The 14,641-nt window shown below is 61.8% G+C and overlaps 1 protein-coding gene across 2 annotated transcripts; it reads right to left on the minus strand.

The window, feature by feature from the left end:
* Positions 1-9,072: 9,072 nt before the first annotated feature.
* On the minus strand, positions 9,073-14,373 carry LOC125625760 (cell adhesion molecule CEACAM21). Of its 2 annotated transcripts, XM_048828198.2 has the most exons (5): positions 14,259-14,373; positions 13,089-13,457; positions 12,200-12,298; positions 11,886-11,977; positions 9,073-11,284 (listed from the first exon to the last, which is right to left on the minus strand). In XM_048828198.2, the coding sequence occupies exons 1-5, from the start codon at positions 14,311-14,313 to the stop codon at positions 11,237-11,239; spliced, it is 663 nt and encodes a 220-aa protein (XP_048684155.2). In that variant the 5' UTR covers positions 14,314-14,373; the 3' UTR covers positions 9,073-11,236. The 2 variants fall into 2 exon arrangements, with proteins under 2 accessions (XP_048684155.2, XP_048684156.2); XM_048828199.2 differs by lacking the exon at positions 12,200-12,298.
* Between the last annotated feature and the right edge of the window lie 268 nt (positions 14,374-14,641).

Consider the following 14,641-nt stretch of genomic DNA (forward strand, 5'->3'; position numbering starts at 1 on the left):
CACAAAAGATTAATCCAGTCCTGCGGGTGCTGAGATGGACCCCTGAGATCCACAGATGAAAGGTTCTATAGCAGTGCACAGATCAGGCCAGATCTTCAGCTGCTAGAAATCAGCATAGCTCCTATTCTGAATAACCCTCGGAACACAGACTGCATAGCAATGAAATGCTTTCGGAGATGAATATTTGCCTGCTGCAGCCTCTAACGGGTTACACATGTAAGCAGGGTCTGAATGAACTCTGTGAATGAGAGTAAGAGACTTCAGGAGCAAACTGTATTTACATGAACGCACCTACTCTGCTGAGCTACCCAGCAGATAGAGCAGTGTTGCTCAAAATAATCAACTTTGGCTGGTGTTGGGTTACAAATCACTTTAGTACTGAAGTATGTTCCAGTGTGTGATATTTTCGTTATAGTACGAAAGATCTATATCTAATCCTGCAGTAGGGAACAATGGAAATGAGAATAGAGGGGCTGCGGTTCGTGAGTGAGGGCCACCGGCAGAGCTGTGGGAGGGGAGCTCAGGGCTGGGAGAGCAGGGCCTGGGGGGTGGGATCTGAGATTGGGGCGCCCCACTGTGCCAGGCTGCCCAGATCCTAACCCATAGCAAGGCCCCTCGCTCTCTTGCTCGTTTCCTATTCATCCCTCTCTGTCCCCCCACCAGCCGAATGGGGGCACCAGCCTCCCATGTCCCACGCTCTGACCCACCCTGTGTCCAGGGATCTCAGAGCCGTTACGGGGAGGGGGCGGTTCATGTGTTTGAATCCTCCAGCAGCTTTGGGGAAACCCTGTCTCCATGCAGCCATCGGCAGCACCTGCCCGCCACCCTGCCCTCTGCTCTGCGACTGGGGAGTGACACCCAACGCTGGGTCCCCAGACACCCGCACCCCTGACGCAGAACGGAGACACTAGACACACATGTGTGCATGGAGACACACACAAACATGCAATACCCACACAAAAAGAAAAGGAGTACTTGTGGCACCTTAGAGACTAACCAATTTATTTGAGCATGAGCTTTCGTGAGCTACAGTTCACTTCACTGATGAAGTGAGCTGTAGCTCACGAAAGCTCATGCTCAAATAAATTGGTTAGTCTCTAAGGTGCCACAAGTACTCCTTTTCTTTTTGCGAATACAGACTAACACGGCTGTTCCTCTGAATACCCACACAGTCACCACTAATGCATGTACTCAGACACACACACAAAGATACACACAGCCACAGAGATACCGCTGTGCACACACACAGAGAATGCACACACACAGCTAAACACACACACACACACCCCGCCCAGGCTGGGGTCCCTTGGGGAAGGTGTTCGGGACGTTGCTGTCTGTCTCCCTGGTGCAGCCCAGCCTGGGGGTCTCGTTCCCCAGGGCCCAGGGCAGGTTCTCTCAGTTGGGGGCTGAGCTCTGGAAGTCTGGGTCTGGACCGGCCCAGGGTCTGCCTCGTGCCCCGCACTCTCCGGCCAGGTCTAGCTGGGTGGCTGCTCCCCCCTGGTCTGGCACTTGGTGGTCGTGTCCCCCCAGGCCCCGACTGATCCCCCACACCGCGGCCCATCGCTGCCCAACTGAGACTTTCCTTCCCCCGGAGCCTCTGTCCTGGGCTCCTGCCTCCAGCTGGTGTTGGCCCGGACCCCGACCCCAGTGACCATCGTCCTCACCCCGCCGGGCCCGGTGGTGGGAGGGGGCGTCAGCCTGGCCCCGCAGAATCCGCCACAGAGCTTCGTGCTCTGCAGCTGGTACCAACCAGCGACCGCCACTGATGAAAACAGCCGGATCCTCACCTACTACCCACAAACACCCCCCGTCCAGACCCCCGGCCCGGCCCACACGGGGCGGGAGACAGCGGGGCCGGGCTGCGCCCTGCACATCGCGGGGTTAACGCTCAGTGACACCGGGAGCTACGCGGTGCAGATACAGAGCCCAACTCGTGACCGGCTGGGGCTGTCCCCTGACAACCGGACCCTCCCGGTGCTGGGTGTCACCCGGGGCGATGCCGGCGCCCACCAGTGCGAGGTCGGGACCCCCGTCAGCACCAACCGCAGCGAGCCCAGCGCCGAGACGCTGGCCTGTGAGTAACTGCAGCCCCACCCCCCGGCCGCGCTGCCCCCGGCCCTGCCGGCATCGCCCAGCCATGGAGATGCGGCTGCCTCTGGTGTGGGGGTGGCTGTTTACACGGGGATCCCAGTGCTGGCACCAGTGCCCCCGGGTGATGTTAGTGCCTGTACAGGAGGGGTTGGGGGCTCGGGGGGGATGGGGGGCGCTCTCTCTCTGCGGGCCCCAGTGCGGCGCATCGGGGGTCCGAACTCTATGTGCAGAGAGGGGAGCTGCCCCCATGCAGGCCCTGTGGGAGGAAGGGAAAGGGAGGGGACCCTGCGTTGGGGGGGCTATAGGGTAGCAGGGGGGAATGTGAGGAAAGGTGCCCCCGGGGGGAGGGACTGTTGGGGCCCTGTGGGGGGCGTGGGCCCCCTGGGGGGTGTCCCCAGCTCCCCTGGGGCATCTCTGACCCCTCCCCATTTCCCCAGATGCTGCAGCCCAGACAGCGGGACATGTACGACCAGCTGCAGAGATGAGGCCCCCCAGGGCCCTGGTGTATGCTGGGAAGACCCCTGTATCGTGGCATGGGGGGGAGCATCTCTGCTGTGTGTGTGGGTCAGTCCCACCTGCTCTTTTACAGCCACTTTGCTAAGTTCACTAACAGCCCCCCCCCCGCCCTCGGGGGTCACTAGTCCCGGCGGGGCTCTGGGACAGGCTGGCATCCAGCCTGGGGGGAGGGGCCCCCTCTTGGTCTTCGGGTCTAGCCAGGGGCCAAGGAAGCATCCGGAGAGAGATGCTGGGATCCCGCAGCCGGGGAGGCTCCCCGAGGTCTCTCCCCAGATGGCCCCTGGCTGAACCCAGAGCGGTTGCAGTGGGTGTGTAACAGGAACCCAGCGCAGCCCTGGCCGTGTGCCCCCATTGGACAGGGGGGTGAGCCAGGGGCTCGGCTGTCAGTGAGCCAGGCCGGATGGGACCAGTCCGTCAATCTGAGCTCCTGTGTCCCACCAGCCACCAGCTCCCCCCCAGCACCCGCCTGCTCCATCCAGCACCCGAAGTCAGAGCAAAGTGTCACTGCTCCCGGGGGCCCAGCCCATTCTGTGCCACGGGCGGGGACCGGGGGACCAGATGCGGCAGGGCGGGAGATAGAGAGACCCAGAGAACCCCGGCCAGTGACCTGCCCCATGCTGCAGAGGGAGGGGAGTCCCCCACAAGCCCTGCCAGTCTGACCGGGGGGAAAAACCTTCCTGAGCCCAGACGTGGCGACTCGCTGGACAGTGGGCATGTGAGCAAGAACCAGTCAGCCCAGCACCTGCCAGAGAGAGAGAGAGATGCTTGGAGCCCCGCAGAGCCCAGCCCCAGGCCAGGCCACCCCCCATGCTTTGCAGGAAGGAGATAAAAACCTCCCAGAATACACGGGGGTGAGATCCCTGCCTGACCCCTGCCGGCAGCTGGCTGAGACCCTGAAGCATGAGCATTAGCAACCTAAGATGTAAACCAGGCGTGACCCCGGAGATGCTGAGCTCAGCCCCTGCCCTTGGCCTGGCCCAGCCCCATCACAAGCCCCACCCGTCAGTTTGTCCAGCTCTCTGGTAACACTAGAAACCCTGTAGTGTCCAGCCTGGTCTGTGGCATTGGGGTCCTTGGGCTGAACTCTCCCCCCACCCCACACCCTGGGGAGTTACACCCCCACTGCAGTTACTGCGAGTGCTCAGCCCCGCCCATCCGCCTCACCACCTAAACAGCCAAGCTGCCAGGCCCCGCTCCTAGGACAGACCCTCCAGCCCCTGCCCAGCCAGGCAGCGCCTCTGCACCGGCTCCCGGCTGCCTTCCCCTTTCTCCCCCCGGGGGACAGAGCAGCCGCCTGCTCCCAGCCGAGGGCTCACCAGGGCGCGGCCAGTGGGACTAATCCGGCCGCGCTGCAGGACAGACCTGAGCCATCCCAGGCCTGCCGTGCTCACAGCCACATCCCCAGGGGACTCTCCATTATCCTGCGACTGCCCCCACGCCCAGGGCTCTCTCCTCCTCTGTCGCGGCCCCGCTGAGCTCCCAGCTGCAGAGGAAATCTTGTTCTTAGCCCCGAACCATGTGCCGGTGCGACCTGCGTGGTCGGCGTCCAGGCCGTGGCTGTCGCTCCGGTCTGCCGGGTCCTCCAGCTCCTCCTGGGTAAGGGCCCCGGCCTCCCCGCAGTGCCCCTGCCCCCGACTTTGTACCACCAGCAAATGTCGGCTGCCCCCGCCCATGTCATGTGCCACGGTCCTTAATAAACTATTGACTGAGCCTGGTTCCCAGACCGAGCCGCACGGACGCCTGTAGCAACCTCCCTCCAGGCCAGTGAGTCTCCGCTCAGCACCGCCCGCAGCCCTCGCCGCGTGGCCGGCTCCCGACCCACCGCACGCAGCGTGGGTGGGCCCCAGCGCCCCGACGCAGTGGGGAATTCCCCACGGGGCTCCATGGCAGAGGCTTTCCTGAACGCCGGGCGTGTGAGCTCTGTGGCGCGTCCCTTCGCTGACCAGCCGGTGATTGGCCCGGAACCCGGGTGAGTCTGGGCGCCCACGTGTGTTACGGCCCTGTGCCCAGTTACCGCCAGGACCTTGATTCCTCTGCCGTGCGCTGCTGGGGGCAGCCCGGCCGCTCGGTACCATCCAGAGCCCGTTTTCCCTGTTCTGCGCCGTGAACCTGTGTCCTGGGAGCTCCCACTCGGCCAGTACCCGGGGCCCAACGCCAGCCTGGGGCGTGTCCACCCGGCTGGGACAGGAGTTGTGGGAGCGCGAATCGAGAGCCAGAGTCATGCCAAGGAGAGCCTGGTGCATGCTGGGAGGCCTCCCAAAAAACCCTGAACATGTGACCCAGGCCTGACCGACGCTGCCTGAATCTGCCAAGAGCCGGAGCCGATCGCTCTGGGAGAGCCCACAGGAAATGGGGCAATCGGCTGGTGGAGCAATACCCAGTGGGAGGGGCCGAGGGTTGTGACAAAGTGGGACTGTTCTCAATGTTTCCCTGAATAGTGTGGGGGTGCCTCAGTTTCCCCTATGCAGTTCTTAAGTATCTAGGTGGTGGGGTAAGGGTGTATGATTACTGCAGAGCCCTAGAGGGCAGGTGTGTGCAGGGGTCTGGACACAGAGAATGGCTGACACCCTGTTTCCTGGCAACTGATGGCCTGAGTCCTTCCCCCTGCAAGGTGAGAGCTAAAGGGTTGGAGAACAAAGGAATCAGGTGACCTCCTGGCCTGGGAAAGGGACAAAGCCCACAGGAGGAGGGGCTGGAGGGAGTTTCAGTTTGGGGCTGGCTGGGACATGGAGTGAAGGGCAGATGTGGTTGTCTGGCTCACTGCCCCCCAGAATGGACCCGGCTGAGGGGTCCTGTTCTCTGCACCTACAAGCTCTGTTTTAGACCATGTTCCTGTCGTTTAATAAACCTTCTGTTTTACTGGCTGGCTGAGAGTCACGTCTGTCTGCGAAGTTGGGGTGCAGGACCCTCTGGCTTCCCCAGGAGCCCCGCCTGAGCGGACTCGCTGTGGGAAGCGCATGGAGGGGCAGAGGATGCTGAACGCTCCGAGGTCAGACCCAGGAAGGTGGAAGCCGGGTGAGCTGTGTGTCCTGCAGACAGGCTGCTCACAGAGAGGAGACTTCCCCAGAGTCCTGACTGGCTTCATGGGGAGCACTTCCAGAGCATCGCCCGGGGGGACTCCGTGACAACTGGTGGCAAAGGTGGGATGTACTGCACCCCGTGGACGGCACTTCCTGCAGTGAGTGACTGGGGAGCAGTAAAACGAAGGGGGATTGACAGGGACCAGGCGTGCTGAAGATTCAGAGAGAGATGGTTTCAGGGGGTGGTTAAACCCTGGGAGACCAGAGAGAAGGACTTTTGCGGTAACAGGGTCCCCCGGGGGATTGCAGCGAGCGGTCCCAGGGGCAGAGGAGTCTGCAGCTCGACTCTGGCAAAGAGGAGGTGACCTCGAGAAGGGCTGGCACACTAGGGGTTCTCCCTGGAAACCGTGGGGAACTGAGAGCACGCAGGCCTGTGAGTCCACAACAACTTGGGAAGAGCGGAGTGATGGCCTGTCACTGTCTCCTTGAGAAGGACATTGTAACCCTGTGCAGAAAGGAAGGGTTGTGCATTGGAAAGTTCACCAAGGCACAGTTAATCGTGCAGCTGGAGGAGGATGACCGCTCTAAGGAACAGATTCCTGACCCCAAATGGGGCTATAGCAGGATCTGGGAGCAGCTGGAGTAGTAGCCAGGCATCCCCAAGACACCTGTCCCCGACCAGATGAGGGTCTTCACGATCGGGTTCCCCATCGGGGGATCGGAGACGGATGGGATTGGAGCTGAGTCCGACAGAGCAAGAGGACTGTGAGAGACAGCGAGAGCCTGAGAAAGAGCTGCAGCAGCATGAACTGGCAATGGTGGAGCGGAGAGGCCTAGGGTACCTCCCCGGGGTGAGTGGGGATAGACCCCGGGGGGCCAGTTCCACAGGGAACTTCGAGACTAAATTGCTGCCCCTGGTTAAGGGGGGAGGGATGTGGATGCCCACCTCACTGCCTTTGAGCGGGCTGGCGATTTGAACCAGGGGGACCCTGCTGAAAAGCCCCGGTGTCTAGCTCCCTTCCTGGGTCCTGAGGCCATAGACTCCGTCAGCCAGATGGGTGGGGAGGTGGACAGGCTCCCACTCCTGACCCCAACCTATATGTCTGTGTGGAGTTTCCTGGGGCCAGGCCCCTCGAACCCCCAGTGGGAGCGGAAGGTGACAGCCGATGGGGAGACATTCCTGGGGTGGCGAGATCCTGGGACAGAGAGAATGGTTGTCAGACCCCTGGTGGTGCAGCCTCAGATGCTGAGGGGCTGTGTGAGCTGGGTGAGGGTCCCAGGGACGAAGCCCCTCGCGCTGCCTATGGCCCAGATCCCTGTGCAGACCCAGGAGGGGTGGGGCTGGCTGGTCGGTGGGGTTCTCCGGGATATCGGCTGTGAGACCCTGTTGTGGGGTGACTGTGTCTCTTTGGGACAGGATCCAGGCCCTGCTCCGGTAACTGCCAAGGGTTTGAATATGAATCCAGGGAACCAATCGGCGGAGAGGAAAATGGTCAGTGAAAATGCAGATGACCTGGCTGGCAGCAGGGAGGAGCTTCTAGGCTCAGGATACCTGCCTGCCCGTAACCAGACCCCTGGGGCTGGGTGGGACAGAGAGACGCTCCCCGCCCCCTTGCACACCGGAGGGGGGGGCTCAGGGGGCTCACGCTGGCTCTGATGCAGTGAGGAAAGCAGCGAGCTCGCTGCTTACCCCCACTGGGACAGCAAGGGTAGCGCTGAGCAGGGTGGGAGCTGAGACCCCAGCTGAGTGGGGGGAGACACAGGCAGGGCAGGGGATCTGTTGGGAGTGGCAAGGTGCTTGGTAAGGAAAGTCTGGATGAGCCTAGGCAGCCTTGTGAGCTGATGGCTTTGTCTAGTCAGCAGGGTGGGAAGGCGAGGAGAGTGGAAGATGTGTGTCCCTGGACCTTACCTGTTACCTGGGTGGAGATTTGTGACAGTGTGTCTGTCAGGGGTGTTGACTTGCCTGTGGTGGGAGCTATCCCGGTTTTTAAGCAGTTGTCTGTGACCAGCCCTGTGCGCTGGGACAAGGGGAATGAGTCTGTGAGTCTGGGAAAGGAGAAAGTGTGTCCGGCTCTTCTTTGTCTGTGGAGCAGACAGAAGGGGCCTTTCAGCCTGTGATGGTTGAGGGTCGTGCAGTTGTCTCAGAGTTTGTTCTGGATTCAGCTAAAGCCCAGGGAGGGAAGGGCCCTAAGTTTGTGTCTGCTCGGGAGAATGGCCCTGTAACAAGGTCGCATAGACCAGTTAGTGTCTATGTAAAATCTCAGAGTCCAGACAATTCTGGTGCTTGTATTTTGCCTGTTGCTACTGTGTTGCTGGGAAAGGGTGGAGCAACTCTGTCTAATCGGGGTGAGATCCTAGCCAGGGTACAAGGAGAGCATGAAGGTGATGTGATTGTGTTACCTACTGAGGGTGTGGAAACCTGTAGCAAGAAGGAAAAGATTCCTGAACTTGTGTGGCAAAGGGAAGGAGAAGGCTTCTAACCTTTTATCTAGGAAGTCTGTCAGTTTGCCTGAAAGGGTATTGTGTAGGAATCCGCCGGATGGGCCAGAGGTAATTCTGGATGTAAGGGAGACCCAGAAAGAATCTGTTGTTGCTCAGGAAAGTGTTCCTCTAGAGCAAGCCCTTGGTGAAGAGGGTAAGAGCAGAATTTCTGTGCGGGGTGAATTGTTGCATAGAAAAGCCCCTAGGGAAAGGAATCCTCATGGAGTCTTTGCAAGCAGTTTACTGCAAGTGAAGGGTGTGAAAGTGATTTAATCAAGAAAGTTTCAGTTCCTAACAGCCAGAAATTTTCTGTTGTGAATGGATCCACTGACTTTCCTGTTGAAAGATCCAGTGTGGATAGCTTTGAGAAGGTCTCAGATGGAGTGAAAGCTGTTAAGAAAGTTAAGCGGTCCTATAACCAAGTGGCTGTGTTTGGCCAGCTTGTTGGGGAGAAGACCCAATCCCAGTTTGACCCCCTGGAGTTTTGGGGGTGGCCAAAGGGCATGGGCTGCATAAGCCTTCCCACATGCGGCCTGCGAGTGCTATCGACCACCCCCGACCTAAGGGAGGGCGTGAAACTGGAAGGGCCTGGTGTAACTCCTACCAAGGAATGGGAGAGATGCTGGGGCATCCATGGTGGCTTCGAACTTCCCCAGGTCACTGGCTAAAGTGACCCCGCTCAGTTCGGTCTCGAAGGGGGCAGAGATGTGACGAAGTGGGACTGTTCTCAGTGTTTCCTCTGAATAGTGTGGGGGTGCCTCAGTTTCCCCTATGCAGTTCTTAAGTATCTAGGTGGTGGGGTAAGGGTGTATGATTACTGCAGAGCCCTAGGGGGCAGGTGTGTGCAGGGGTCTGGACACAGAGAATGGCTGACACCCTGTTTCCTGGCAACTGATGGCCTGGGCCCTTCCCCCCTGCAAGGTGAGAGCTAAAGGGTTCGCAAAAAGAAAAGGAGGACTTGTGGCACCTTAGAGACTAACCAATTTATTTGAGCATAAGCTTTCGTGAGCTACAGCTCACTTCATCGGATGCGGATACAGACTAACACGGCTGCTACTCTGAAACCTACTTTATTTGTATTGCAGTAGCACATAGAGGCTCTAATTGAGATCAACGTCCCATTGTGCTAGGTGCTGTACAAGCTTCTAGTAAGACAGGAGCCCCAAAGAGCCTACAGTCTAAATAGGCAAGAGAGAGTGGGAAGGGAAATGGAGTACTTGTGGCACCTTAGAGACTAACCAGTTTATTTGAGCATAAGCTTTCGTGAGCTACAGATCACTTCATCGGATGCATACCAGTATGTGACTGTGACTCCACAGCCAGCGCCCCACTCGGCCCCAGCATGGCCGGGCCTTACAGAAACAACCAGGCTGAGTTTATTGACCAGAGCCTAGAGCTGGAGAAGGAGCCGCTGGAGGCTCCTGTTATTTACTCCTCGTAACTAGGGATCGAGAAATGACAGTAACGGGCAGCAGGTTTAGAACAAACACAAGGAAGTCTTTCTTCTCACAACGCACCGTCAACCTGTGGAACTCCCTGCCAGAGGATGTTGTGAAGGCCAAGACTATAACAGGGTTCAAAAAAGAACTCGATAAGTTCCTGGAGGATTGGTCCATCAATAGCTATTCGCTAAGATGGGCAGGGATGGTGTCCCTAGCCTCTGTTTGCCAGGAGCTGGAAATGGGCGACAGGGGATGATCACTGGGCGATTCCCTGTTCTGTTCATTCCCTCTGGGGCACCCGGCACTGGCCACTTTTGGCAGACAGGACACTGGGCTGGATGGACCTTGGGTCTGACCCACTCTGGCTGCTCTTATGTTCTCATGGAGTTAATGGGACAATGGGTAACATGGAGAACAAACTGGGGACGCATTTCCCAGCGTCCCGATGTCCCGAACCCGCCCCTGGCAGCTCCTGCGGGTTCAGCTCCCCCCAGCATCTGGCTCCCAGCCGCCCAGGCTCCAATGCTCTCTGCAGGAGACAAACCCGCTGGCAGCTCCTCCCCTCGGGGCAGGACCCTGGGTGCAACCCGCACCCCGCAATAACTCCCACCAAGCCAGCGTCTGTCCTCAGAAACACCTGCCCCCTGCACTGGGCCCTTTTCCCTGCCGGCTGCTTCCCTGGGGCTGGGGCAGACGCTGCTGGGGCCTGGCTCCGGGTGGAACCAGCCGCCTAGCAAGCTCGGCACCACCCAGCTCCCCCGGAGCCGGGCACAGAGAGAACAGCCTGGTGCCTCCTGTCTGCCAGGGACGGGCCTGGCGCCTCCCGCTGCCCGGCTGGAACCAGCCCCTGAGATCCAGGCCAGACACACAGCCCCAGATGTGACCCCAGGCACTCGGCTCGCCATGGTCACCGTGCCCAGCGATGCCAGCTCTGGGCAGGGACCCCAAAAGCCCCTTTGGGGGCTGGTCTGTAGACGTCAGAGCTGGGGGTCCCATGAGCCCTTCGGCGCCCTGTGCCCTCCGCCAGGGGTCCCGGGTCCCAGCCAGGCGGGTCAGCATCGCTGTTCACAGCTCTGCACGGGAGAACTGCCCCAGGGAGGAGAAGACACAGGGCCGGGCACTGGAGGCAGGGTGGGGGGGAAGCCGTGGGCGGGGACCCCTGGCCCTGGTTTGGGCACCAGTGGGGCACTGGGGAGACCCGGGTCTGAGTCCCTGCAGCCCCACAGACTCCCCGTGGGACCCAGGCTGGTCACTGAGCTGCCCGGGCCTCTCTGTGCAGTGGGGAGCTCCCGCGGCCTGGGGTGGGACATAGCTCAGCGCGCCAGGCTCAGGTCAGGCGGGCAGAAAACAGGGCACGTGCCCCAGGCTGGGGGGTGTTTGGTCCTGAGACGTCACCAAGCCGGTGGCAGAGGTGGGCTCCCAAATACTGTGCTGGGCACAATGGCACCAGAGCCACTCACAGGCACCGAGTTTCTGATTTCTTTGGAGGGGCCCAGACGCTGCGGTGATGGGCGCCAGGGAAGCAGCCTGGACGGACGGACCCCCCGGGCCGGGCGGTGGCTGTTCCTGCCCTTTAACGCTTCATTGGCGGGACGTCCCCGGGCGGCGGGACCCAGGCTCGGGGACGCGCCTTTCCCAGCATGCACCGGGCCCCTCCCAGCATGCACCAGGGGGCAGGAGGGGGCATCACTTCTTCAGCTCCTTGTACACGTCCTGCTGTTGGGGCTGCAGCGTCTGGGGGAAACGGGGACGATTCAGCCAGAGACGCCCCAGGGGAGGGCCCAGTCCCCTCCCCCCCCCCGTGGGGCCCCAACAGCCCCTCCTACACCAGGGGCCCATCCTCCCCCTCCCAGTGCTGGGTCCCCCATAGCGCCTCCCCTCAGCCCTGAGGCTCCCGGCTGGTCCCCTTCTGGCTCACTCTGCTCCCCCCTGCTCTGGGATGTGTTAACCAGCCCTGTTCTCAGCCATAGGGCTTCTGGGGGGCACCTCCCCCCTCCCCCCACTGGGTCCGAACCCTCCTCAGGGGGAGGATACAGCGCAAGGGGCCGGTGCGCACCTGGTATGTGGGGCTGGGGTCAGGGGGGCTCCCGGGCTGGGCTGGGGGAGACAGAGGCAAGAGGGGCTTTAGCACCGGACCATAGAGACCCCCCCACCCCTCCAGCCAAGCTCGGGGTGGGGGGAGGGACCCTGGGAGAGTCAGTGGGATCCAGGGTTTGTGTAACTCTCCCCCACCCCCGCCCAAAGGGGACCGGGTAAACTGGCTGGGGGCTGTGGGTCGGGACTCAGGAGGGGGCGGGACTGGAATAAGGGGCGGGACTGGAGCCTTGTCACTCACCACTGGCCCTGGCCTGGCTGTCAGGGGCAGGTTTTCGTACACCAGGACGGGTGCCCCGTTCTCCTTGGGGGTCTCGTTCCGGCAGCGAGAGTCTGGGAGGAATCATCAGAGATGCTGGAATTGGGGTCCTGGCTCCCAGCCCCCCCTCCTCTAACCACGAGACCCCACTCCCCTCCCAGAGCCAGGGAGAGAACCCAGGAGTCCTGGCTTCCTCCCCCCAACCACCAGTCTAACCACTAGACCCAAGTCCCCTCCCAGAGCTGGGAGAGAACCCAGGAGTCCTGGCTCTCCCAGGGCGGCCGGGTGTTACTCACAGAGGAAATAGGCCCCAACTCCGACCAGCGCTGCCCCCGCCAGTGACCCGATGACGATCCCAGCAACGGCCCTGGCAGAGAGACCTGGACGAGGGGTGTCTGGAGGAGAGATGTGGGGAGGGTTGGATCACACGGTCAGTAACAATCCCCCCACGCCGCTCCCTGCAGCCTGGGCCCCTAGTGCCGCACTGGGGCATTGGTGCCAGCACTGGGATCCCTGTGTCTGCGGCACGTTCTTCCATCTGGGAACAGAGAGAGCGTCACTGGGGGGAGCAGTTGGATCCACCCCGACCCCAGGGGAGCCCTCGCTCTACGGGGCTCCTGCCCCACAGCCCTGTGGAGGATTCAGACCCAGCTCCCTGGTGGCAGTAGAGAGACTTTATTGTAGGGCTACACAGCAACATGGGAAAGAGTGGGGCTCTGAGATCCAGGACTCCTGGGTTCTCTCCCCAGCTCTGGGAGGGGAGTGGGGGCTGGTGGGTTAGAGCAGGGGGGGCTGGGAGCCAGGACTCCTGGGTTCGATCCGGGCAGGGCAGGGGAGTGGGGTCTGCGTGGGGAGGTCTGTGGAGCCGGCACAATGGGGTTAATACAGATTGTACCAACTGCGACAGCAGCAGCTGTTGGGGGGGGGTCACTCCCCATCCATATTCAGTCCTGGCTCCCAGCTCAGGGAGCGGGCGTCTGGGGGCCCAGAGCCCCACATCTCTGTGTATTGGGGGGGTCATCATCTCTTGGGGGCGAGGGGGTGGGATGCCACATACAGGGCAGGGTCTGTGTTTGGGGACAGGTCCCCCCCATGACCCAGCCAGGCTCATCCCCGGGGGAGAGGCCCAGAGCCCATCGCTGGGGCAGGGATGGGGAAGGGGCAGGGCCCGGGGGTGGCACTTACCAGAGACGGGCAGATGCACCGTGGCGAGGACAGGGCTAGTCGGGCTCTGAATCAGCACCGTGTAGCTCCCGGTGTCCTTGAGTGTTAACCCTGCGATGTGCAGGGCGCAGCCCGGCCCCGCTGTCTCCCGCCCCGTGTGGGCCCAGTCCTTGGTCTGGACGGGGGGTGTTTGTGGGTAGTAGGTGAGGATCTGGCTGTTTCCATCCGTGGAGGTCGCTGATCGGAACCAGCTGCAGAGCACGAAGTCCTGTGGCGGATTCTGCGGGGCCAGGCGGACGCCCCCTCCCACCGCGGGGCTTGGTGGGGTGAGGACGATGGTCACCGGGGTCTGGGCCTGCACCAGCTGGAGGCAGGAGCCCAGGATGGAGGCTGCAGGGGGGAGACCAGAGAGACAGATACCAACTGGTGCCCCTCACTCCCGACCTGCAGCCCCTCCGTTTGCATTTGCACTGTCCCCTATTACAGTCCTTGGTGTCCGGGACACCTGGGTCCCCACACCCCGGCTCCACCCTCTCAGCTGCAAGGGACCCCTCTCCAGGTGCCGCCCCGCCGCCTTTTGCTGCAGCCAGACCTGCCTCGACCCAGGGGAGGCCTCTCTGGGCCGGGACCCTGAAGTCCGGACCCACAGGCAGGGCAGTCCCACGGGGCCCCTCCGGCCTCAGATTTCCCCTCCCAGCCTCCTCCGCTCACTTCCCCTTTGCTTTGGAGGAAGGAACCCGGGGGCGGGGGGGGGGGGAAGGGTCTTCTCCCTTATCCCCCCGCCCCCCACGGGCTGCCTGGTCCCTGGGTCTCTGTCTGGCTCTGGTTCCGCCTGCTAGATCTGGGGGGAGGGAGTTCAGTGGGGGGGGAGGGCTGGGTGTGTCCCCCCCAGTTCTCTAGCACAGAGAGACACAAGCAAATAGCTGATCCCCGCTGCGGGACACAACGGGGCTTCTGTGCGTGTCCCCGCGGCTTTGGGGCACAGCCTCGGGGGAGGGTGGGGTTGGACCCAGCCTGGGAAAGGAAGCGTCAGAGCCCCCCTCCGGCTACTCCAGCCCTGGGGTGCCCCTAGCCCAGCTCTGCTGGTGCCCCTGAGTCCCGACCCACAGCCCCCCCGCTTTCATTGACACTGGCTCTTATTGCAGCCCTTTTTGCCCCGGACACCTGGGTCCCATGTTCTCCCTCTCTGACCTGCCAGGAGAATCCCTGTCCAAGGGCCGCCTGGTCTGTGGGGGATTCGCCCCATCGCCCTTCGCTGCTGCGGGACCCGCCGGGACCTGCCGGGACAGCAGAGATGCCTGGTTCCCAGCTGGGGGCAAAGAGAAGAGACGGGGGAAGTGGGAGGGAGCGGAGCTGACACAAAGCATCTCCCTTGCCCCTCCCAGCCTTGCCTGTCTCCACAAAGCATCACCCGCCCCTCCCTCTGCCCCCACCCAGACACGGGGGCGAGGGGGTGCAGCAATCCAGGCCCCCGCTGCTCCTTCGACAGGGGCCTGGCCCTGGGAGATGTGTGTGTGTGTGGGGGGGTGGTGTCACACAGCACAGAAATCGGCCCCTGGGGGGCTGGTGCATGA

This window comes from Caretta caretta, chromosome 24 (genome assembly GCF_965140235.1).
Source record: "Caretta caretta isolate rCarCar2 chromosome 24, rCarCar1.hap1, whole genome shotgun sequence".
NCBI classification, from domain to species: Eukaryota; Metazoa; Chordata; order Testudines; family Cheloniidae; genus Caretta; species Caretta caretta.